General features: G+C 42.1%; 1 protein-coding gene across 1 annotated transcript in view; it reads left to right on the plus strand.

Annotated features, from left to right (window-relative positions):
- The window catches only part of acbd6 (acyl-CoA binding domain containing 6), a 69,104-nt gene that overhangs the window by 9,573 nt on the left and 35,048 nt on the right, over nucleotides 1–24,483 (plus strand). The window contains exons 4-5 of the mRNA XM_066692099.1: nucleotides 8,575–8,657; nucleotides 19,920–20,025. Coding sequence (XP_066548196.1) covers nucleotides 8,575–8,657; nucleotides 19,920–20,025 — 189 coding nt within the window. The remainder of the gene's footprint in view (nucleotides 1–8,574; nucleotides 8,658–19,919; nucleotides 20,026–24,483) is intronic.

Here is a 24,483-nt window from a genome sequence, read left to right on the forward strand (position 1 = left end):
GTCCGTGTTGCTCTCAAGCACAAATAGACCACTTCAGCTTTTCCTTTGCCTTCCATTGCAAGTACAGTAGGCCTATTTGTTCAAACTATTCCTTAACCATTGAAGTGATCTGCAGCATAAGAGCCAATTAAGACATTAAGTCAATCATGGGAAATGAGCACTGATTAGACAGAAATCTAGCAGTACAATTGAATGTTCTGAACAAGGCAATACATAGCAACTAGAAGCTTCCAATCCTTTTTTTTTATTATAGTTATTGCTGATTCCCTCCTTTTACAAGGACAATAGGTGTAGATTAGGTAGCCTCTTGTGATTAACCTCTGTGTTGGTATGCAATAGTTACAATAAAACACACACACAGCTGGAAGTGTTCCCTGTAGATTGCAAAGTTCAAATTATAGAGCAAGGTGATTGAAAGCCTTATTAGTTCAGTCAAAGACGGATCCTTTTCTTGGGGCCCAGGGCACCTGCAGGCATAGCCCACTCCCTTGACACCAGACCTGCTCCCACTCTCCATACCCACCCACAAATACATTGCAGTCAATTATCACCCTTCCTAATCCCCTGTCTGGCATGTAATTGTGCCTGTCTACTACAATTAGCATATCTGCTAGTTCTAGTTCCTTCCCTTGGGCTGAACAGGACCAGACTGCTCCAACTTTCCATCTACCTCTGTCACTGTGGAGCCGAGAAACGCCACTGGAAATCTACAGGGACACAGCGAGGGTGTGTGTCTGTGTGTTTGTGTCTCTGTGTGTGCGCACTCATGGATTTTCGTCTTCCATCAGATAATTATTATTATTTATTTATTAGCAGTCGCCCTTGTCCAGGGTGACTTACAAAATATAAGAGCAATACAAAGAGCAATAATACTGTGCAATTCAAGGCATAATACATTTTACAAATTCCAATTTACACAAGTGTATACGAGATATACAGTAAACAATACATAAGGTCTTACATCCTAGATTGTAAAAGCTGATAAGTGCAGACACGATGTTAAGTCAAAGTTAAGAGCTAAGGGAGAGGGAGCATAGGGGAAATCAGAATAAACAAGTGCTAGTAAAACAAGGCAAGAAGTATGACAAAACGTTGTATAAGTGCAATCTTACAGGAGAGAAAATGACTAAATTACAAGTACTGTCTGAAAAGATGTGTCTTGAGTAAGCTCCGGAAAGAGGTCAGAGACTCTGCTGTTTTGACTTCAATGTCATCATGTAATAAAAATCATTTTCATATTTCATATCATATTTTCTATGATCTGGTGATATAAGCCTCGTTTTCCCATAAAAAAAGAAAAAAATTATGACCAACAACATTTAAAAAAATAATAATTAAACTTAACTAATTTGACATCTCCTTTAGGCACTATGTGCCCTGAGTCTACTGGCATGCCTGGCATAATTTGAATGACAAACAGTTCACAAAATGTGAGTCTTCCATGTGAGAATATTTTATGCATTTAATGTAATAAAACATAGCTTTTGGTCCTGTATAGCCTAAAGATTAAGCTCAAAGTCTGTTAATTAGGTTTTTCTCGCATAACAAGAGCATGACAGTATTATCTATATATGTCTTTATGTATTTATTTAATTGTTTTAAATTGTCTGATCATTTCATTTATGAATAATGTTCATATAAATGCAATTTTAGCATCACTGTACAGGATAATCAAACTCAGTTCATTCACGATGCAGTGTCTTCAACTGGAGCTTTCCCTCACTTTAATATAGTTATGTTTTCCATTTGACAAGTATAACATTGTTTTAAGGTCTTTTATAATTGACTGGAAAAAAGTGGAACTTGTCAATGTGGAACAACTAACATTAAGTATAAACTTAATTCTGTTTATCTGCTTATCAGACCAATTAAGTTAGTGGGCTCTTCATTGGAACGAGAGACGGAAGGCCTGGTGTAGAGAGTTAAGCCATTTTTAAGTTCAGCCAATCAAGAAAAGCAAAGGGATCTTAAAGCGACCCTCTGGCAAGCGAGCTTTAATTGTCTTACCTTAAGAATCACTGGCCTCAAGCATATCAACACTTTGACTTCCCAGCAGAATCATCAATTACAATCCAGTCGCATTTATGTGTATGTCGCATTTGATTAGTTCTATAATGGTTAAGTATGCATGTGTCCCTCTGAAATCCCTAGATGCTCTGTAGCATTTTGAGGAAAGTGTTTTGTGCTTTATTTTGCTCTTTTCTTTTTTCTTTTTCTCTTTGCTGCAAGTTTCCCCAGTGCTGTGCGTTTGTTTTGTGAGCGGGGAGCCTTGTTGTCATGCATGCTTGGGCTTGCTTCATTTAGAGCTTGGCTTTGAAATCGCTCAACCAGCAAATTATACACCGTTCTAATAACAGCCTCTCACCTGAGACACGACAATACAGTAACAGCTGACAATTATACAGTTACAAGCGAGGGAGACAGGACAAAAAGGAAATGTAGGGGGGGGTGTGCTGGTCCTTGTGTTCCAGTCATATTGCCAAAGGTGGCTCCCTTTGTGAGCAGTGGAAGCCACAGATGCAGAAGCCTGAATGAGTTACTGAGATGTAAAGTTGTAAACAGAAATCTCCTGAGCTTGGCAGACGGGAGGACAGAACAGGGTTTGAAGACTTGCAATTTTTTGTATCATTATTAGTGGTATTAGGATTATTATTGTTTTTTTATTATGTTAAAATCAAACCAGCTATAGAGCATGTCTGAATTTCATTTTAAATAGCTTAGCTTATTCGTTGAGATCCCCAAAAGTGTAAATCTAATTAGATTGTTTTCCAAAAATCTGCATTCTGGAAGGCAATTTTTAACCGTTTATACAGTGAGGGGAAAAAAGTATTTGATCCCCTCCTGATTTTGTACGTTTGCCCACTGACAAAGAAATGATCAGTGAGAAGGTGACAACAGTTGGTGCGATTATTCGCAAATAGAAGAAACACAAAATAACTGTCAGTCTCCCTCGGTCTGGGGCTCCATGCAAGATCTCACCTCGTGGAGTTTCGATGATCATGAGAACGGTGAGGAATCAGCCCAAACTACATGGGAGGATCTTGTTAATGATCTCAAGGCAGCTGGGACCATAGTCACCAAGAAAACAATTGGTAACACACTACGCCGTGAAGGACTGAAATCCTGCAGCGCCCGCAAGGTCCCCCTGCTCAAGAAAGCACATGTACAGGCCCGTCTGAAGTTTGCCAATGAACATCTGAATGATTCAGAGGAGAACTGGGTGAAAGTGTTGTGGTCAGATGAGACCAAAATCAAGCTCTTTGGCATCAGCTCAACTCGCCGTGTTTGGAGGAGGAGGAATGCTGCCTATGACCCCAAGAACACCATCCCCACCGTCAAACATGGAGGTGGAAACATTATGCTTTGGGGGTGTTTTTCTGCTAAGGGGACAGGACAACTGCACCGCATCAATGGGACGATGGACGGGGCCATGTACCATCAAATCTTGGGTGAGAACCTCCTTCCCTCAGCCAGGGCATTGAAAATGGGTCGTGGATGGTATTCCAGCATGACAATGACCCAAAACACACAGCCAAGGCTCAAGAAGAAGCACATTAAGGTCCTGGAGTGGCCTAGCCAGTATCCAGACCTTAATCCCATAGAAAATCTGTGGAGGGAGCTGAAGGTTCGAGTTGCCAAACGTCAGCCTCGAAACCTTAATGACTTGGAGAGGATCTGCAAAGAGGAGTGGGACAAAATCCCTCCTGAGATGTGTGCAAACCTGGTGGCCAACTACAAGAAACGTCTGACCTCTGTGATTGCCAACAAAGGTTTTGCCACCAAGTACTAAGTCGTAGGGGTCAAATACTTATTACCCTCATTAACATGCAAATCAATTTATAACTTTTTTGAAATGCGTTTTTCTGGATTTTTTTGTTGTTATTCTGTCTCTCACTGTTAAAATACACCTACCATTACAATTATAGACAAGTTATCATTTCTTTGTCAGTGGGCAAACGTACAAAATCAGCAGGGGATCAAATACTTTTTTCCCTCACTGTAAATCTAAACATACATCATTTTGGAGGGTATAAAAACTCATAATTATACATTCCTTTCCAAAAATAGACATTATTGTTATTAAAATTGAAGGATATTTTAACAGCTACTCGAAACTGTTATGCCTGCACTGCGGCGCCCAAAGCCACATTGTAAGACAAGTGTGTGTTTTCACTCCTTTGGGTTTCATGACTAGTAAGCAGGGGTGTAAGTTTGAAAGTTTGGACTTTGATTTAAAGGACATACTGATGTTTGTGCATTCATTGTACTCTGTGAAAGCATAAAAACTAAATTTAAAGCATAACGTGTACAGTACAGGCTTCCATTTCAAATTACATGGAAATTGAAGTGGGTTGCTACTAATGTGCTTTTAAAAAGTAAAGAAAATGACATTTCTGTGCAATACGGATAGGTCGATTTTATTTAACTTTCAGTGGGTTTTGTGGATGGAAAAAAAAGAATCTGCCATGTGTGCGACAGAGAAAATAGGATATTGTCAAGGCAGTTCGCCCTACTGGACACCTAGAAGAATGGAGATTGAACTACTGTACTCTCGTGAAGGTTACAGATTGAAATCTGCTCCAAGGTTTCACAAACCATAAAAGCCAGTATATAATCTCTCACTAATTAAAGTTAATTGAAACATGTTTGAAAGCTCCCTTTGCTAATTAATTGCTGTTGCCTCCTAGGGGCTTTGATTGAGAGATGACTTGTGATGGACCCTTGGTGGCTCAATAAATCCTGCAGGGCCACACTGGAGGCACTGTATTTTGTCACCTACACCCTGGCCTTTACGTCAGAGGGAATCGACAATTAGCTTTCTTAAACCAACAGAATTAGTGATGGGGACAATCTATGAAAGAAAACGCCAGGTGCATAAAACAGAAAAGGGAAATAATTTGGATAATAAATGATTATATTTCCTAGCAGACGCAATACATCACTTTATTTTTACATGCAACTACCCATTTATACAGCTGTGTTTTTACTGGAGCAATCTAGGTACAGTGCCTTTGCCCAAGGGTACAACAGCAGAGTCCCCCACCTGGGACTGAACCCCCGACCCTCCTCAGAGTCCAGAGCCCTGACCGCTACCCCACACTGCTGTCTGATCTTTCAAAATGTTTTAATTTGGAAAAGTGGGCCAAGGTGAGTGCAGTATGTCTCCAATGGATGTTTTTGAGCAGTTTGTCTAAATATCCTGCTGAGTTATGTTCAGGTTAGTAGGCCTCTGTTGTTTTCCTGTGCTTACAGCATGTTCCCTTTTAGACTTTAGTGAATTTGGTATTGTTTTTTTTTTTTTTTTTTTGTTGTTCCTCAATTAATACATTCTGCCAAGATCCCTTTTGTCAATAATGCATCAGTGTCTTTAGTTTCTTTGTGGTGGGGGAGGGCAAGCAATAAGACAGAAATTACTTCCAGCAGCCGGCTACCTAAACCATTCCATCACAAAAACACAACAACAGAAAACTAAACCTGACAGCTGAGCCGAGGAAGAACAATAACTGTTCATTCTGACCTTAGGCTGGTCCGATACTGCCGACATAATGGAAACAACTGGGAGCCTGGGAAGGCACGGCCACAAAAGCCAGTTACACTGTCTTTCATAAAGTGAAGCTTGAACAAAATCCAGACTTATTGAGGCCGAACTCCAACCCCCAACACCCGCGTGCTCTTTCCTCCGCCAGATAATTGCTTTACGTACAATGTTAAAAACCTTCCCCAGGATGGATCTGAAGTGAAACTCGATTTCCCCTGAAATAAAAGCCTGTCAGAAGTAACACTGTCAGTCTCGGCTCTCTGGCCCTGTCTGCGCGCTGTCTGTCACTGCGCATCAGCTGTACAGTTGCTCGCCTTGACACTTTCTTTTATTTCTCGTTGTACTTTCAGTCCATATGTGTTGACATGCCTCAAAACTGGAAAAGAAAAGGGAAAAAAAACCATGTTTCTTTATTTTCCTCAGTTTTTTTGTAAAGTGATTGTGTTACTGATGAAAAAAAAAAAAATCCTGTGTTCGACTCACAATAGGGTCCTTTAACGTCATTAGGAGAGGGCTGTGTAAAGGCACACGGGCGGCTGTTTAACCTCTAGCGCATTGTGGACCCAAGCGGCCCCTTTTAATCAAGAAAGTGCAGTGGTCACATTCTCTGAGAATTAAAAACTGAATCATGCTATGAGCACAGTCATGCATTCAATTTACCTTCAAAAGACTAAAAAAAAAAAAAAAGTGAAGAAAATAAATAAATAATGATTTCCTGGACCGGGAGGTGTTTTAATATTGTAGAGCGATGAGGCGGCTGGTAAAGAAACTTCTCATAACTTTCTTGCTTTTTCTTTAGGTCTCATCTGAATTTTTTTCCCCAAGCCTCACTTGTTTTAATTCTCAAATGAGAATGAGCCCTCTTTTTCAGATTAACAAATGAGTGGAGGGTCTGGGGTTCAGCCCCAGGTGGGGGACATTGCTGTTGTATCCTTGAGCAAGCTACTGTACCTGTACTGCTTCAGAAAAAACCCAGCTGTGTACATGGGTAGTTGCATGTAAAAATAAAGTGATATAACAATTGTAAATCACCCTGCATTAGAAATAAAATAATCACCGTCACTGTTCTACAGGAGAGGATATGCCAAATCTTCCAAATCCACTACATCAATTGGTGCATACATTTGGAACTGACATCCATTGGCTCACAAGTGGTGAATGTGGTAAAATCTCCTGATCAGAGTGTATGGTGTGTCCTATAAGATGGATGAGCTGGTCTCCCAACCAATCTGTAATGGGAGTTCCCAGATTTGGCCAAACGCAGCCAGTCCTACGCCTGCAAGTTCAGGGTGTTCCTTCTCCATCAAATCAAAAGAACTGGTGTGATAGACTGGAAAATAACATATGGCTTTTACAGTGTGTTTTAGAAGCTTTGTCAGTTCCTCCTGGAAGCAGAATTGAAGTTGCAGCAGTGAAGTACAGTATTTGGCGATTCCACGTAGGACATAGGTAAATAATAATAGATGAAAAAATGTAATTTACACAGGGGAGGGCAACTGAAAGGTCCATATTTCCATTTGTGGTGGGTTTGATACTTATAGTCCTCTGCAAACAGAGGGGGCTGCCTCATTATGCAGAACAGCCCATCCCATTAACCCATGTCAAAGGCTCTTAGAAGTGGGAAGGACGGTTCTTTTTATTTATGATGGACACAAGCTTCATTCAGGTGTGTTGGGCTTTCACTTTCTAGGTATACAAATTTGTGTTTGTTCAGTGAAACTAAAGCCACTATTATATTTAATTTGTTTAATTTTCCAGACCCAGATTACTACTTTAGGATTAACAAAGACACGAGGACACAGAACAACATTAAGAGGATATACACCGATCAGCAATAACATTATGACCACCTGCCTAATTTTGTGTAGGTCCCAAAACAGCCCTGACCTGTCAGGGCATGGAATCCACTAGACCTCTGAAGGTGTGCTGTGGTATCTGGTACCAGGACGTTAGCAGCAGATCCTTTAAGTCCTGTAAATTGCGAGGTGGGGCCTCATTGGCTCGCACATCCCACAGATGCTCGATTGGATAGAGATCTGGGGAATTTGGAGGCCAAGTCAACACCTTGAACTCGTGAGTCATCAGACCAGGCCACCTTCTTCCATTGCCCTATGGTCCAGTTCTGATGCTCACGTGCCCATTGTAGGTGCTTTCGGCAGTGCACAGGGGTCAGCATGGGCACCCTGACTGGTTTGCGGCTACACAGCCCCATACACAACAAACTGCGATGCACTGTGTGTTCTGACACCTTTCTATCAGAACCAGCATTAACTTTTTTAGCAATTTGAGCTACAGTAGCTCGTCTGTTGGATCGGACCACATGGGCCAGCCTTCGCTCCCCACGTGCATCAATGAAACTTGGCTGTCCATGACCCTGTCGCCGGTTCACCGCTTTTCCTTCCTTGGACCACTTTTGATAGGTACTACTGACCACTGCAGACCGGAATCACCCCACAAGAGCTGCAGTTTTGGAGATGCTCTGACCCAGTTGTCTAGCCATCACAATTTGGCCCTAGTTGCTCAGATCCTTACACCTGCACATTTTTCCTGCTTCTAACACATCAACTTTGAGGACAAAATGTTCACTTGCTGCCTAATATATCCCACCCACTGACAGGTGCCATGATAACGAGATTATCAGTGTTATTCACTTCACCTGTCAGTGGTCGTAATGTTATGGCTGATCGGTGTACATTCAATATGGAAAATAAGAGGCACTTCTTTAAACAAGGGATTGCAGATGTCTAGAACAAGTTACCCATCCATGTTGTGATTCTTAAAAAAATCAAAAAAAATCAAAAAAAAATCTGATCATTCCAATGCTTAACTTTCTCTATATTTTCATAGCAACCAACCAGCATTGGAGAGAGCGGAGGAAACACATGAGAGTTATACATGCATGTCATCTTCTGAACTCATTGCTTTTAATTTCATTACATTTTTTATATTAAAGCCTACATATAAATTGAGTTAGAGCTTACAAAATAAAAAACTCTCTGAAAGTATCTTGTTTTGTATTTCTTTTTATATTCTAGTTTTCTGACAAAAGAGGGAAGGAGCGGAGGACAGGGTTTGGAGGGCCTGCGGTCAGCTCTCTCTACCAGGAAGAAACGATCAGGTAATTGACTTTTGCTTGGGATTGCCTGTGCTTTTGTGAGGTTCAAGACTACGGCCGTAAAAAATATTTAGAGCAGCACCAAAACTGTGTGTGTATGGATATAGATATCTGAAGTATTTAAAAGTGTTATTGTTAGAAGTATTGTCAGTAGGGTAAATGGTTGGTCCTGCATTATGAGCGAATTGTGAGGTACAGCAGGTGTGAGTGGTTACCTCAGTTGAAGACATGTTTACATGACCATAAGAATTAAGAAAATGAATGTAAATATTAAAAAGTTGCATTAAAACTGCTTTCACAATGTTCCAGTCAGTTGTCTGAAAAGGACATTTAGAAATGTCTGTGGTATTCACCCCCCAAGGACTTTTTCACATTTTCATTGTGTGATATTACAATCTGGAAGTTAAATTGATTTAATTGGGATTCTCTCATTTTATTTAACACCACATACACAACACCTTGAAGATGCAAAATATAGAGAACCTTTTGCCACAGCTTTGGTGATAGTTCCACAAGCCACATGGCAAAACCCAAACGGGATTTGATTTGATGGATTTTCAGCAATGGCTTCCTCCATGCCACTCTTCCATATAGCCCAGCTTTGTGGAGCACCTGGGTAATAACTGACAGGGGATGTTCAAAGTTTGACTGGTGCTTTTCCAGAACTTTCTTCGTGATGTAGTTGTTTGGATATGGTCTGTTTTTAATTTTTAGAAACTCTTATTGTCCTTTAATGCTTAAGAGCAAATACATTAAATATCTATGTGGCTCTGTAGGAGTGGAAATAGCACTTCCATTGCAGTTTTACAAGCCGCTGGATGCTTTTAAAATCTTCCCTGTCAAGCAGAGAGGAAAATGGTAACGTATCATGTCTCTGGCTGTTCTTGCAATAACAAACTCCAAATATTTATCAGCTGGGGTTGATTTATACAGGGTAATTATAAAGGAAGTCTACATTTTAAAAAATGTATTGTCATCAAACTATATACACTCACCTAAAGGATTATTAGGAACACCATACTAATACTGTGTTTGACCCCCTTTCGCCTTCAGAACTGCCTTAATTCTATGTGGCATTGATTCAACAAGGTGCTGAAAGCATTCTTTAGAAATGTTGGCCCATATTGATAGCATAGCATCTTGCAGTTGATGGAGATTTGTGGGATGCACATCCAGGGCATGAAGCTCCCGTTCCACCACATCCCAAAGATGCTCTATTGGGTTGAGATCTGGTGACTGTGGGGGCCAGTTTAGTACAGTGAACTCATTGTCATGTTCAAGAAACCAATTTGAAATGATTCGACCTTTGTGACATGGTGCATTATCCTGCTGGAAGTAGCCATCAGAGGATAGGTACATGGTGGTCATAAAGGGATGGACATGGTCAGAAACAATGCTCAGGTAGGCCGTGGCAATTAAACGATGCCCAATTGGCACTAAGGGGCCTAAAGTGTGCCAAGAAAACATCCCCCACACCATTACACCACCACCACCAGCCTGCACAGTGGTAACAAGGCATGATGGATCCATGTTCTCATTCTGTTTATGCCAAATTCTTACCATCTGAATGTCTCAACAGAAATCGAGACTCATCAGACCAGGCAACATTTTTCCAGTCTTCAACTGTCCAATTTTGGTGAGCTTGTGCAAATTGTAACCTCTTTTTCCTATTTGTAGTGGAGATGAGTGGTACCCGGTGGGGTCTTCTGCTGTTGTAGCCCATCCGCCTCAAGGTTGTACGTGTTGTGGCTTCACAAATGCTTTGCTGCATACCTCAGTTGTAACGAGTGGTTATTTCAGTCAAAGTTGCTCTTCTATCAGCTTGAATCAGTCGGCCCATTCTCCTCTGACCTCTAGCATCAACAAGGCATTTTTCGCCCACAGGACTGCCGCATACTGGATGTTTTTCCCTTTTCACACCATTCTATGTAAACCCTAGAAATGGTTGTGCGTGAAAATCCCAGTAACTGAGCAGATTGTGAAATACTCAGACCGGCCCGTCTGGCACCAACAACCATGCCACACTCAAAATTGCTTAAATCACCTTTCTTTCCCATTCAGACATTCAGTTTGGAGTTCAGGAGATTGTCTTGACCAGGACCACACCCCTAAATGCATTGAAGCAACTGCCATGTGATTGGTTGGTTAGATAATTGCATTAATGAGAAATTGAACAGGTGTTCCTAATAATCCTTTAGGTGAGTGTATATTGCTCCCCCCACAGATTATAGATGTGCAATATGAGCTCCATGGGTAATTCCCATTGATCCCAATACATTTTTGAAATGGTATACTTTATAATAACCCTTTATACAGAAGCTTTCAGATGGGAAGACCTGGTGCAGGAACATGCCCTGTTTCTATAGTGGGCATTGCATCTATCTCTGCTGGTTTCTTTCTCATTGAAGAAGGGAAATCTGATTAAGTGTCACTTAACACACAAGGCCCTTGAAGACACTTTGAAAATGTCTTAAGAGCCCAGAACCGTGTCCCTCAACTTTCTTACTGTTTGCCGGACTTTTATTTTTTTAATGCAGATTGGGGATACAGAGGAGTCTCCGGAAACCTTTGGATTTAATTACTTTTTCAAGTTTGAAATAGAAATTAAACTCCTCTCTCGGTGCAGCAAGTGTTGGCCTCCCGTGATCGACTCCTCCTTATTTCGGAAAGGCAGAGCGGCCTACTTTAGGGACAGCTGGAGAAGTTCACCAGATAAAAAAAGGCAATTAGTCTTCTCTGATATTAAACAAATGGCCCTTTCCTACACTTTGCATTCCTGTAACCAATCGCTTCAGTGAATTCCAATTTCTAGTCCATTACAGAGTGCTCTGAGGTCTTCAGGCCTTAATTGCATCCTCTTACCTCCATTCCCCTGCTTGCAGAGTAAGTTTGCTACTGACTGGCTAGGTTTGTCATTTTTCTTCAGTAGGGTAACAAAAACAGTTATGTTTGTGACTTTGTGTGACAAACTTTACATCTTTTTAGAAGATGCCAGGTTCATAAATGAGTGGGGTCTAGGACATCAGCGCACATGGGGAGGGTATCGGTGAAAGGATGTGAATTGTTATAGTATTTAGTGCACCGTGAGTCAAAATATACACCCAAAACAGGTCCCTCTCTACACAGATCGCCAATACATGCCAAACAATCCTAATCGTATTCCTTTCTCAGTTCATCAGTCCAAGTTCATTACTGTAATTCAGTTTGTTCTCGTCGGTCCTCGCTCTTACTTCTCTCCTCACTCCACTCCTCAGGCGCTCCTCCTGCCACTCCTTGATAGGAAGCAGTCCTCTTCCTGTTTTATTGAGGATGGGAGCCGTGGCACAACAGCTGCTGCTCAGTGCCTCCCATGATAGTCCCACAGTGCCCCTTCCAGCACAGCACCGAATTCGCATGCCTTGGGGGATGTCTTGTCAGTCCATCGCCTGTATAAAGCAGTTCTGGCAGGGCTAACTGCCATGTAAAACAAAGTACTTCCTACAGAACCTTCTGCTCTTTTAAGTGTCATCAAAGCATTTATATTACAGGACATAGAGATGCAACTCTCAGACTAGAATGCTCCCTCAGTGAGCTACAGGAGGGAAAACACAACAGAGAAGCAAACAAAGAAAGCCTGCTTTGACAAGTGAAAAAACTGGGGAAGAAGGGAAGGCACAAGGAATAGATTACACCTTGATGAGGCTTGAAGAGGTACAGGGGCAAAAAACAACATAACTGAGAACACATACACGTGAGCAGCGGGAGCAGTTTCAAACCACAGAAGAGCACATGAAAGAAAGCTTACACCTCTGTGTGTCCAGAATCTGCAAACATGGCAGGCTGTTAGCAGTGAACCTGCAAGTTTTGGTCGTTGCAGCCTTCTAAAAATTGCGTCCAGAGGCTTTGTATCCAATGCCTTGTGCCACGTGGCTCAGCTGAACAGCCAGATTTATACTTCTGCGTAGATACGCATATGCATCTGCGTAGTGATGCAGAGCAGGGGTTTCTGGGTAAGCATAGCCCGCAGAGGCTAGCAGAGGAGCCGACATGCACTCCTCCAAAATCTCAACAGCGCGTCACGTGTCTCTGCATCCTGTGTGTCAAGCAAGAGCTGATTGGTTGAGCCTGGAGATTCTGACAGTGGGTATGCTGGTTGGAGTTATTTATAGCTCATTAATGTTGAGGATTTTAACGGCTGAAACACCATATGTGTATTAAATTCAAATATTTAGTAACATATAAGAACGGTTATGCAGGAGAAATTCACATATGCAGGGATGTGTGTATGTGTGTTCTAGTGTTAAGTTTCTAACCAACTATAGCAAGACAATATAGATCTGCACATACAGGATGCAATATTGTAGGTGCAACATAGAAAACGGGTTTCTGTAGATTGTGATGTGGTAAATGCGATACTGCCCCCTATCCACGCATCAACATTACGTATAAGTAGGTTGGCAGACACCTATGCGTACGTCTGTGTATGACGCATGTACGCAGAGATGCAGACACAGAAGTATAAATCAGGCTTTAGACTGCAGCCTGGCAGTATTGGTCGTCCCCCTGACATGTCTTCCATGCCTGGGGGTGGAAGGTGGACAGAACCAGCCTCTCAACGCAGCCCTGGGCCGTGATCAAGGATATGCAGTATTACAGGGAGGCTACAAAGCGGCTCAGCATGTTACGAGGGTACCTAAATCACTGTAAAAAATGAATCCACCCATTACAGTGAATTAAATCAAGATTACAGAGGAGAACAGTCTACACGTGTGATATAACTCGCTGGCTCTTAAGGTGGTGAGAGACAGTGCAGTTCTAATGCTCATGAGCAGCTCATTCCCCCACTGTGTTATTTAAAGACATAACTGTTCTGAGCTTGATTATCTACTGCAAACTTCATGAGTAACACTTTTAACCTCTGCCCCACATCCCTGGTCTATTTTCAGATACTACAGTGTTCTTCTAAAAACACTTCAGTTATTGACTGTAAATTACCTGTGATTGGAGAATGAATCTGTTGACTGTGAAGCACGGAATAGGGAAGGCAGAAAGGCGGTTGCAATCCAAACTTGAACAGACTTGAATGAGAGAGTATGTCCTGCTGTACATTGTTTCTTCTGATTCTGTGTCAATCTCTTTGTGAATCCAAAGTGTTTTGTAGTTGTATATACTGCTTCAAGATAAGTGATCAGGCCCTCGAAGAATAAAAAAAATAAATCAAGCAAACAATAAAGCCACTTTCAAGCTGTGATTTCAAATTCAGGTGGCAAATTCCTGTTATTATTTTGTATTGATATTTACAGTCACTGTAGAACCCTGAGCAGATACGATTAAAGCAGCCCAACTAGATGACAGAGTAGCCAGTGACCTTCCCAGCATGCCTTGCACACCAACTGATGTCATGTAATTTATCAGTATATCATTAATCCTCCAGAGACTGTCAGCCAGCTGGCCCTGTGAACCAAACCCAAATGGCACACCGCTGCCTGATTGATGGCCTCCTGCATTGATCAGTTGCCACGGGAGACAAATGATCCCTGTGTTGCAGGTAACGCTAGGGGGTCACTGTATGTGATTTGGGGCGCAGTGAAGTTTTGTACCTATTAATAATAACACGCAACAAGAGGACAAAAATGTATGTGTTTATTGGTCTTTTTGTTTAACATGCTACTCCTTCCTAGACAGGTTGGGTGGCTTTGATGATTATATATATATATATATATATATATATATATATATATATATACACTCACCTAAAGGATTATTAGGAACACCATACTAATACTGTGTTTGACCCCCTTTCGCCTTCAGAACTGCCTTAATTCTACGTGGCATTGATTCAACAAGGTGCTGAAAGCATTCTTTAGAAATGTTGGCCCATATTGATAGGATAGCATCTTGCAGTTGATGGAGATTTGTGGGATGCACATCCAGGGCACGAAACTCCCGTTCCACCACATCCCAAAGATGCTCTATTGGGTTGAGATCTGGTGACTGTGGGGGCCAGTTTAGTACAGTGAACTCATTGTCATGTTCAAGAAACCAATTTGAAATGATTCGACCTTTGTGACATGGTGCATTATCCTGCTGGAAGTAGCCATCAGAGGATGGGTACATGGTGGTCATAAAGGGATGGACATGGTCAGAAACAATGCTCAGGTAGGCCGTGGCATTTAAACGATGCCCAATTGGCACTAAGGGGCCTAAAGAGTGCCAAGAAAACATCCCCCACACCATTACACCACCACCACCAGCCTGCACAGTGGTAACAAGGCATGATGGATCCATGTTCTCATTCTGTTTACGCCAAATTCTGACTCTACCATCTGAATGTCTCAACAGAAATCGAGACTCATCAGACCAGGCAACATTTTTCCAGTCTTCAACTGTCCAATTTTGGTGAGCTTGTGCAAATTGTAGCCTCTTTTTCCTATTTGTAGTGGAGATGAGTGGTACCCGGTGGGGTCTTCTGCTGTTGTAGCCCATCCGCCTCAAGGTTGTACGTGTTGTGGCATCACAAATGGTTTGCTGCATACCTCGGTTGTAACGAGTGGTTATTTCAGTCAAAGTTGCTCTTCTATCAGCTTGAATCAGTTGGCCCATTCTCCTCTGACCTCTAGCATCAACAAGGCATTTTCGCCCACAGGACTGCCGCATACTGGATGTTTTTCCCTTTTCACACCATTCTTTGTAAACCCTAGAAATGGTTGTGCGTGAAAATCCCAGTAACTGAGCAGATTGTGAAATACTCAGACCGGCCCGTCTGGCACCAACAACCATGCCACGCTCAAAATTGCTTAAATCACCTTTCTTTCCCATTCAGACATTCAGTTTGGAGTTCAGGAGATTCTTGACCAGGACCACACCCCTAAATGCATTGAAGCAACTGCCATGTGATTGGTTGGTTAGATAATTGCATTAATGAGAAATTGAACAGGTGTTCCTAATAATCCTTTAGGTGAGTGTATAATACCAGATGTTCTTACCTAGGGCCACCTACACCTGTCACTAAATGGTGAGACTTCAAGAGAAAACAAACTACAATAAACAACTTTCGTCCTAATTCAGCTACAATGAACTACAAAACACAGTGTAGGATTCTATTTAGGGGTCCAGTAAGATTTGACAATAGGGCAGGTTGCTGTACAGTGGAGTCAAAACATACAGATGTCACCAAAAGTACAGATATACTGTGGATACAATTCAGATTAAGGCCAAGTGTCAGTCGCTAATTTATTCCTTGCTTCGGCGTGTCATAACAGTTTGGCTCACATGTAGGCCTTTTCTTACCATTTGCATTTCTGGAGTACTTTTACAGCCTGCAAGATCCAACAGACATACCTTTCGGTCTTCTATGCATATTCAGGCTCCCAGATATTTATTACCATGAGCTTCATTTTCACTACTACCAGCTAACTCAACTTTTTTTTTCCTTTGTTAATAGGCATGCATTTGAGAAATCAAATTATTATCCTATTGACACTGTTGCTGTTTAAGCCACAATCTAAACTCAACCAGCCTGTGTTAAAGGGTGTCTGGGAGGCCCTCTGTGTGCTCAGTGATGAAAACGGACTGTAGCACAACTCACGTGGGAGCAGGATGTTAAAATACAGATCCCTGGCGCTGTTGGCACACTGAGTCATAGTGGACCGAATAATGACAAACCTTTGTGTCTCTGTATCTCAGTGCTATGACAGTCATTATGGTTTTCTAGCTCCAGCTTCTCTTCTCTTTATCAGAGACAGCCTTCATTTAAAGCATTCACTCGTGTTATTAAGCACACGTCTCACAGAGGAAGCATGCCAATGAAAATAATGTCATATTTGTATAATTGTTTTTTTACAGTATTTCCCTAATGTCTCTGCCTTGGTAAAGATACAAACACTGCAGTTGTAGAAAGCAATCCACAGCAGCTGATAAAAAAGAAAAGCAAAAGCCCTCATTATTTCCTTTTTTTTTTTTTTTTTTTTTTGTATTGCCCTGTTGGGATTTTTCTAACCATTGCCAAGTGTGAGATAGATAGTACTGCATTGGAATTAAATTTCAACAATTAATCCTTATTGCCTTATAACAAAACCATAATATTGATGAGATAAAGTGAAATATTTAAATTGCAAGTAAGTGGATACAAATATGGCTGAGGGTGATGCAGGGGGAACAATTTATTTGATAAACAACCTCCTTCTCTGAGTGTCAACCGTGCTCAAAGCAGAAGACTGTTCTGGTTCCATGGCAATGTCTGTCTATCTGTCTGTCTTTGTATATCCTCTTTCTCTTTAGGGAGTCATTATTTTAGTTTTTCATAGTTTATTAAATCGAAAGCTGAAATTCATACCTAAATGTACTCTGTCAGGACATAGGTGCGCATTTTCCGTTCATATATAATGATCAAAAGTAATGATCAAATGTACTGGAATATCATCCCATTTAATTTGACTTTACCTCTGGACTACCACCCATAGCCAACAAACTGCCAACGCTTTCAGACAGATTCTGCCTTTAAAGCACAGTGATCCGAGCCAGTCGTGTTTCAACACTGACTGGAACTTGGAAGAGCCTTAATCACAAACTGCAAATGTCTCTGCTTGTGGGTCCACTGTATACAGGGAGTTGAAGGATCTAACCAACAATTCAAGATTAATCACTGTGGATGCACAGAGACTGCTACACTGGCTCCAAGACCATGGAGGTGTAAGCTTTCTTTCAGGACATTTTGGTGGAGTGATGAATGTGCCTGGAGAAAGGCTGCAGTGAATTGTCTGGACAGTTCAGTGCAGATGTGGCAGTGGTAGTGAGTGACTCATGGTTTGGACTAGAGAAGGATAACCAACTATGACCGCCAGTATGTATTGTGACATATTGGAGAACATTTTCTTCTGCCAGAATGAATGGATTTGATAGTGATAGACTGATCCCAGTAATGCACCGCATAAACGCACAGTGTAACACCGTGGTTCAACGAGAACAGCTTCTAAACCATTTCAGTCCTGTGTCCAGTTGCATTATACAACTTTAAGTTTCCCCTCGTTCTTCTCTTAAGGACTCCCTCAGTTTAAGGGTTTTGCAAAAAGCACCTTAACACATTGAAGTCAATACACTGGTTTAGGGAAAAGATACTGGATGTAATACTAAATGTAAGGTTTTTAATGCAATTGATTTCTCACTTAAGTCTCGCATTTACCTCTTGGATCACAGAGACGCGGAAAACAGCTCAGGTCGGCAGTGAACAGATTCTGTCATGGCTCTGAAAGCTGCACAGAATGGCACAGTATCCCCCGGCCATCAGTCTTAGAATAGTAACAAAGTGTCCCTCCTAGAATTAGAGATCCCATTACAACTAATGCTGAGGCATATTGGGTATAACAGGCCCACCTCAACATAGAATCCGAGGACGTCGAAGATCCCAGATACACTGGGAATCATCTTCACAGATGCCCGGAAAAGTAGCTATAAGCAACTTAAGTGATGGCTTTAGGGTTCTCGGTAAAGGACCTGTCATAATAATAATTTCATTGTTACTGTCATATTTCGCAGAGATCCTGAAACACTGGCTCTAATGAGTGTGTTGTGCGTGTCAGTTGTGTGTGAGGGAGCTGTGAAATCCTGTAAAACAGGAGTAGTCTCGAGAGACTGTACAGCTGCACAAAGTCAGTGGAGTGAACACAAGAAGCCAAATCACAATCATTGTGGCTGTCTTCCCTATGTGCCGAATGGCAGGTAGACCCTAATGGATACAATATCATATTTTTGTTCCACTTATAGTGTCAGAAATCTATTTATTTTGTATTTATATTTCTCACATGTGATCAATCTAACAAGCAGCATAATATACAGACCTGAGCAATTAAGGATGCTGTGATGTTGATCAATTAAAATGAATGGGCCTCATTTCATGCCAGTCTGAGGGAACTGAACCTTTTCACCCTGGAACAGAGGAGACTACATGGTGACTTGATTCAAGTCTTCAAAATCATGAAACACATCAACCACATCAAACCAGAGGAGCTTTTTCAGATCAGCAGGGACACATGGACCCCGGGACACAAATGGAAATTGGGCTTCAAGGCATTACAGAAAACAGGAGATATTTCTTCACACAGAGAGGCGTCACAATCTGGAAGAAACTCCCCAGCGATGTGGCTGAAGAGACAATTTGGGAACATTCAAAAATAGACTGGATTGGATCCTTGGATCACTTGGTTATTAATGGACACCAAACGAGCACAATGGGTCGAATGGCCTCCTCTCAATTGGACACTTTCTTATCTCTCTTCCTTTTCATTGGCTTTGTCCACGATTGACTGATACCAGGGATACTGTGAATGGAAATGCAGAGTGGACCCAAGTATTTAATCAGAAATATGTGTGAGAGGTGCATCTCTTTCCTTCTGTTGATATTTCATGATCCTCACCTCCTTCTCTAACGCGAGGAAGCCCAGTGTCTGCAATAGATAATGGGGAGGGGGGTGCTCAAAGCAATTAAGCAGTGCTGCAGCGCTGTGTGGCAGGGGACATGGGGGTGAATGGCTTTCTCGAAATGAGCTTTTTTTGGGATTCCTCCCCCCCTTTCCACTCCTGCCTGCCAGCCAGAGCTGCTGATGCGACAAGGTAATTAAAGCGGAAAAATAATTAGAGCTGGTGTGGAACATGGAGGGCATCCCCCCCCCCCCCAGAGGAGGAGACGGGGATAAACAGTAACTGTTGCAAATTGGACCAACCCCCATGGCCGTTGCAGAGCCGAGTGTGCCTCGCACCTGCCACTTCCAGAGGAGCTGCATCCTGTGTGTGAGTCTTTCCCAGGAGCACACATCCCCAGTTTCATTGCACAGGGCTATCCTGTTCCGCTGCCAAAACTGGCAGCATGACCATTTGGACCTCGTCAACTCAAACCCCTGGATCTAGATGCCTCATTTGAAAAGCAACCCCTCCACGTGTGTGGGCCGTACCCATTTGTGTTGCTTATATCTTGACTTCATCGTAAATGCTTTAGGTTAATGTCTAGTCTTTGAGTCTGTACCGAGAATGATTCTTGAGGTCCGTTTGCAAGAGTTTCTCGTCATCTTATGCCCATGTATACATGTGTGTAGGTTTCCAGTAATAACTGCCTAGTTATTTCACCAGGTAATTATAACAAGGCTCTTAATCGGGGACTGTTCCTCCCCCCAATTAAGCTAATTTGTGTCGTCCATTTAGCTCTAGACTAACCCCCCTCTACAGAGGACCAAGTTTATCTGCACTTGACATCTGAGTTTCTTCTTTTCCCCCTGTGTCTCCTGGGTTTTTAAGGGAGGAAGACAAGAACATATTCGATTACTGCCGAGAGAACAACATTGACCACGTCACCGAGGCCATCAGCTCCAAGAAGGTGGATGTGAATCTCAAAGACGAGGAGGTGAGTTGAAAATGGCAGTGAGGGATTGTCCACCAGACACATTGCACTGAACGAGACCGGGTTCCTTTTGGCTTGATAGCTTTTACTGGTGTGGGGGTTCAGATCTGTAAGTCTCTCCTCACTGACTCTCAGACTGATAAGACATCTTTTTTAGTTATGGGTGCTTCTGAGCACAGTCTGTCAGGCTGAGTGATGTGGTTTGTGCCACCGAGGGAGCTCATTTTCACTCGGTGCGTCTGCGGCTTGGTGATGCCTCATAACTCTGTGATTTGTGTTTTACATTGTGTATACTGTGCTGCTGCTAGAGACGGATAGAAGGTCCCGTAATTATGTAGATGCATGGGCTGCAGGCCATTACGGGAAAATGTCATTGAATTGTTCTCTGCCATCATAAACAACAAGATGGAAGGTGCTGTATACACCTAAGTAGGTAAGTATGTTTATAAATGTGTCCGTTTGAACACGACAGGACAGACGTCTGTAAGCAAAGGATGCTATAAAAATTGACTGAGGGTCGAGCAGTAAATTGTTGGTTCATCTTTACTCCACTTCCTAAGTTAACCTGATTTTGTACCCAATAAATGACTGACTCCCCTATAAAAAGACACTCTATACAAGGCTGAAGAAGCCATATCACAAATGTAACTGGCAATCCAGTGTATCTTCCTTTTATTAGGGAAGACCGGTGTGTCATTTGCTGTTACTGAATGCAGGCTGCTTGTATTGTAAATACATTGGTTTCTTTGATCCGAACAAAGTTTCACTCTTCATGTTCTTCTTACACTTTTAATTAAGTGTGTCCCTCGATGTATTGGTACACCAATGTATTGCACCAAACAAATACACTGTGTCACCTTGGAAGAGGCAGTTCTTTCTGATTCAGATATGTGTTTGTCGGGGAACATGGTGTGGGTGTGGAAGTCATCATCTGAAGGGTAGATTTGTTTTAAAAATGATACTGCCCCCCCCCCCCCCCCCATAGGTTCTTCGGGTGTTCAGCCTTCCTAGCAAAAGGGAGGACACATTGGAGCAACATTACACTGTCCTACCTTCTGTATGTCAGGATGAAAGATTTCCCTTTGTTACACTGTAATCATTAATTGAAATAACGGATGGTGCATCATGTCAACAACATAGACCGTTGGCAGCTTTGTAAGTCACGCTGCAATGGCAGACGACAAGCATTGTATTGCACTCCCTCCAGGAACCAGGAGATGGCAATAGCGAACTGCCTGCTGCGCAGATTTTGCCTGTGGTGACGATCAGAACAAAGACCTCTAGGTCAGCTGCAGCACTAATGGCTTCTGCACAACGTTTAGCCCTCTCCCCTCCCCCGGCCTTATTGTTTATCTTCAGTTTAGTGGTGGCAGGTGTAAATACCTCTGTCTTGGAACTGTAGGGATGCACTGCACAGTGTAAGACACTATCACCACCACTGCAATTAAGAAGGAGTACTAAAGATACTCTGTAGTAAGTGAACACCTGCTCCTAAACTATGTAAGAAATGTCTGGCTATTGCACTGGGGGGGCACAGTCCAACAGGGTTTAATGGGCCACCGAATGAATCGTCCATTTCTAAATACTGAAAGACAGAATGTTTTTTCATCGGTTTAGCAAGTTCAGTTAAGTCACCATTAGCACCCTCTGGTCCTCAAGGGCAGTTCTGTGTTTGTTTTACTTCCAGATCATCTCTGAATTCAGCAATTGAACACCCTGCCTTGACACATCCATGATTTAAAGATGACCTGACACAACAGTACACAACAAACCTGTGTATGATAGTGTCTGCAGTTATAAATAGAAGAATTAATAATCTGAACAAAAGAAAAGCCACAATCGAAGTTCATAGTTTTCCATTGGCAGATGTGTTTTAATCTGGCTCTCTCCCCTTTTTCTTTTTTCCTTACTCCTCCCTGTCTTGCCAGTTTTCCGATCTCATGGATGGAAATTAGACTCTCAATTACCAGCAGATCGATTCAGTTCTGTCCGTAGGAGCTGCGTGCTGCTTTTAAAACAACACTGTTGAAACGGTATTTCTAACAATTCTAACTAACACGTAACAATATGCAGTGTTCCTGAAAATCTGAACCCAGCCCGGTTTCCCGTTTTGTGGTCTGTTATGGAGGGGAGATGGAGTCACGCTTTTGTGGAAATCCTGGGTGACTTGAGCTCTCCAGGTTGGTCACTGTGCTAACAGTTTTAACATATTGTTTCAAACCCTGACCTACTTTAGGTCCTCATCCTGGACGCTCCACACCCAAGTTGCACATCGTGGACATGACCTGTCACCTCCAGTCAATAGGGCTCATCTGCATCCCAGGTGGAGGCCAAATTACCCAGTCATTACCTTTACAGATGGAGCCATGCTGGGACGCATACTACTTCATTTTTCACCACAGTTTAAATGCTGATGATGTAAAACTACTCTTTTCAGCCTCCGTCCACCTGACACTACACTTATGTGCCTGTTGAACCAATCATATTTGTCCAGAGTGTCAGAAACAAGATGGCGGTAATGTGTTAGCACGGACAAACAGTCAAGAGCAAATGAGGGTTGCCTGGTTAGGAAGGCAGGGCACGAACCCAGGACTTAAGATATTTTTCATTTTTAAACCAGCTAGTGAACGAAAGGCTGAACTTGTGTGCTGTTTTGTGGCACAACACAAATATAGCCTTGTTTCTGTTCCATCATTTTTTAGTTCTCTACATCCGGTGCCATATGGCCCTTTTCAGGGGTGTATAAGTAAAAGATACAAATGTATAACACATTGTGATATAATAGCGTTGTCTTCTGTAAGGTTTAAAATTCTGTGACATTATTTTAATAGTATTGCACAGTCCTGTCCCAGATATACCTTGACCCAAACTATGCCTATATCCCCTCCACACCAGATGTATGGAAGGAACGAGTTGAGTTTCACTTGTCAGTCCTTGGGACTTCAGTTACAGTTGGTCAGAACATGTTATGAGAAACCATGGGGTTATTCTGTAAACTCATAAAGGGGTATGCTGTCATATAAAAATGGTGTAGTTTCTCTAGGCAGAGAAAAAAATTAGATCCGTCTAATACTGCCAGTGACCGGTGGATCAACAGCTTACATCACCACTTCACCATGACCTTCGGTCATATCAGAACTGATAGAGCTCACTGACACACAACTGTTTTCAGTGTCATCGCATAGACTTCATAAGGGCAGACTGCCGTGCAGTCAGGAGGAACACAGTCATAAGACCACATCTGTCACAGAGTATCTGTGATGCACTTGTGTAAATAATAAGTCATGTTCAAATTCTCTTAGGGTTCAAATGTAATGTAAACGGCACAGTGATAAACTGGTTCACATACGTGAAACTGTTAAAGAGAGAAGATTTGGTACCACATCAATGATTATTCCTTTGATTTAAGATGAGCAGGAAGCAACAGCTGGGTTTTGATGATATGTGGTTTGGTTTTGATCTGAAGGGAAGGGGTAGGGAAGGGTTGAAAAACATTTGAGGGAGGGAGGGAGAGAGAGATGGAGACAGGAAAATGGACTTCTATTTGTTTTCACAAACGACAAAATGTAACTTTTAAAAAAGGACACATGCACGCATGTTGTTTTTTTTATTTTTTTTATTTTTTGGTTAACATGTTGGTATAAATGATCTGAATGTTAGCCAGGTGGAAATCTGTTTCACCACATAAATGAATTGGGATCAGCCAGGGTAGGGTACTATTTTACAGGCTTCCCACTGCTGAAAAAGCTTGGGACTGAAGAAGGACTGAACTGTGCTTCCCTCCCACATAATCCGCAGGTCTTCACATGCTGTAGGTAGTGACTCAGCTTAAGGAAAGAGCAACACCGTCTCACTCTTTAACAAAGGGGGGGTTAAATCTAATTTGTTAGAATGCAAACCACAGGTTTTTATTTTTTTGCAAAGTGCTCTTTTCAATTAAAAGCAATTCCCTTGACAGTTTTTTTAAGTACCTGGATGGAAAAGCCTGCAGCACGTTTTATCAAAAGAGCTTTTCCTTTTCATGCTTTTCTTTTCTTCTTTTTGTTGTTGTTGTTGTTACTCGGCAAGACTAACTGGCTGTCACAGCTCCTGTAAGTAGCTAATCCCTTGCAACACTTTCACTAAGGCGAGCTTTTATAGCTGAGATGTTCAGGGCATTGCATTCCTGTAGTGTTGGACAGGGTGGGTTTGGGCACAATTCCAAGGGCTGTTTTTATCCTTTGCACAAAACAAAAGCACTGTTTTCTGCCAAGACACAATTTAAGCTTTAGGTTTGATGTGGTGTAGATCCTTTCCTTGTTCATTTGAGATCTCTTCATTAGGCCTGGATTAACATTTAACCCCCCCCCCCCCACCACACACACAGACGCACACCACTACCACCATGGTCAATTTATCTTTTTTCACTGCTTAAATTATCCTCTCTTCCTTTATGTCCAGGTGGTCAATTTGGTGCTTTCA

Source organism: Amia ocellicauda, chromosome 19 (genome assembly GCF_036373705.1).
Source record: "Amia ocellicauda isolate fAmiCal2 chromosome 19, fAmiCal2.hap1, whole genome shotgun sequence".
Classification (NCBI taxonomy): domain Eukaryota; kingdom Metazoa; phylum Chordata; class Actinopteri; order Amiiformes; family Amiidae; genus Amia; species Amia ocellicauda.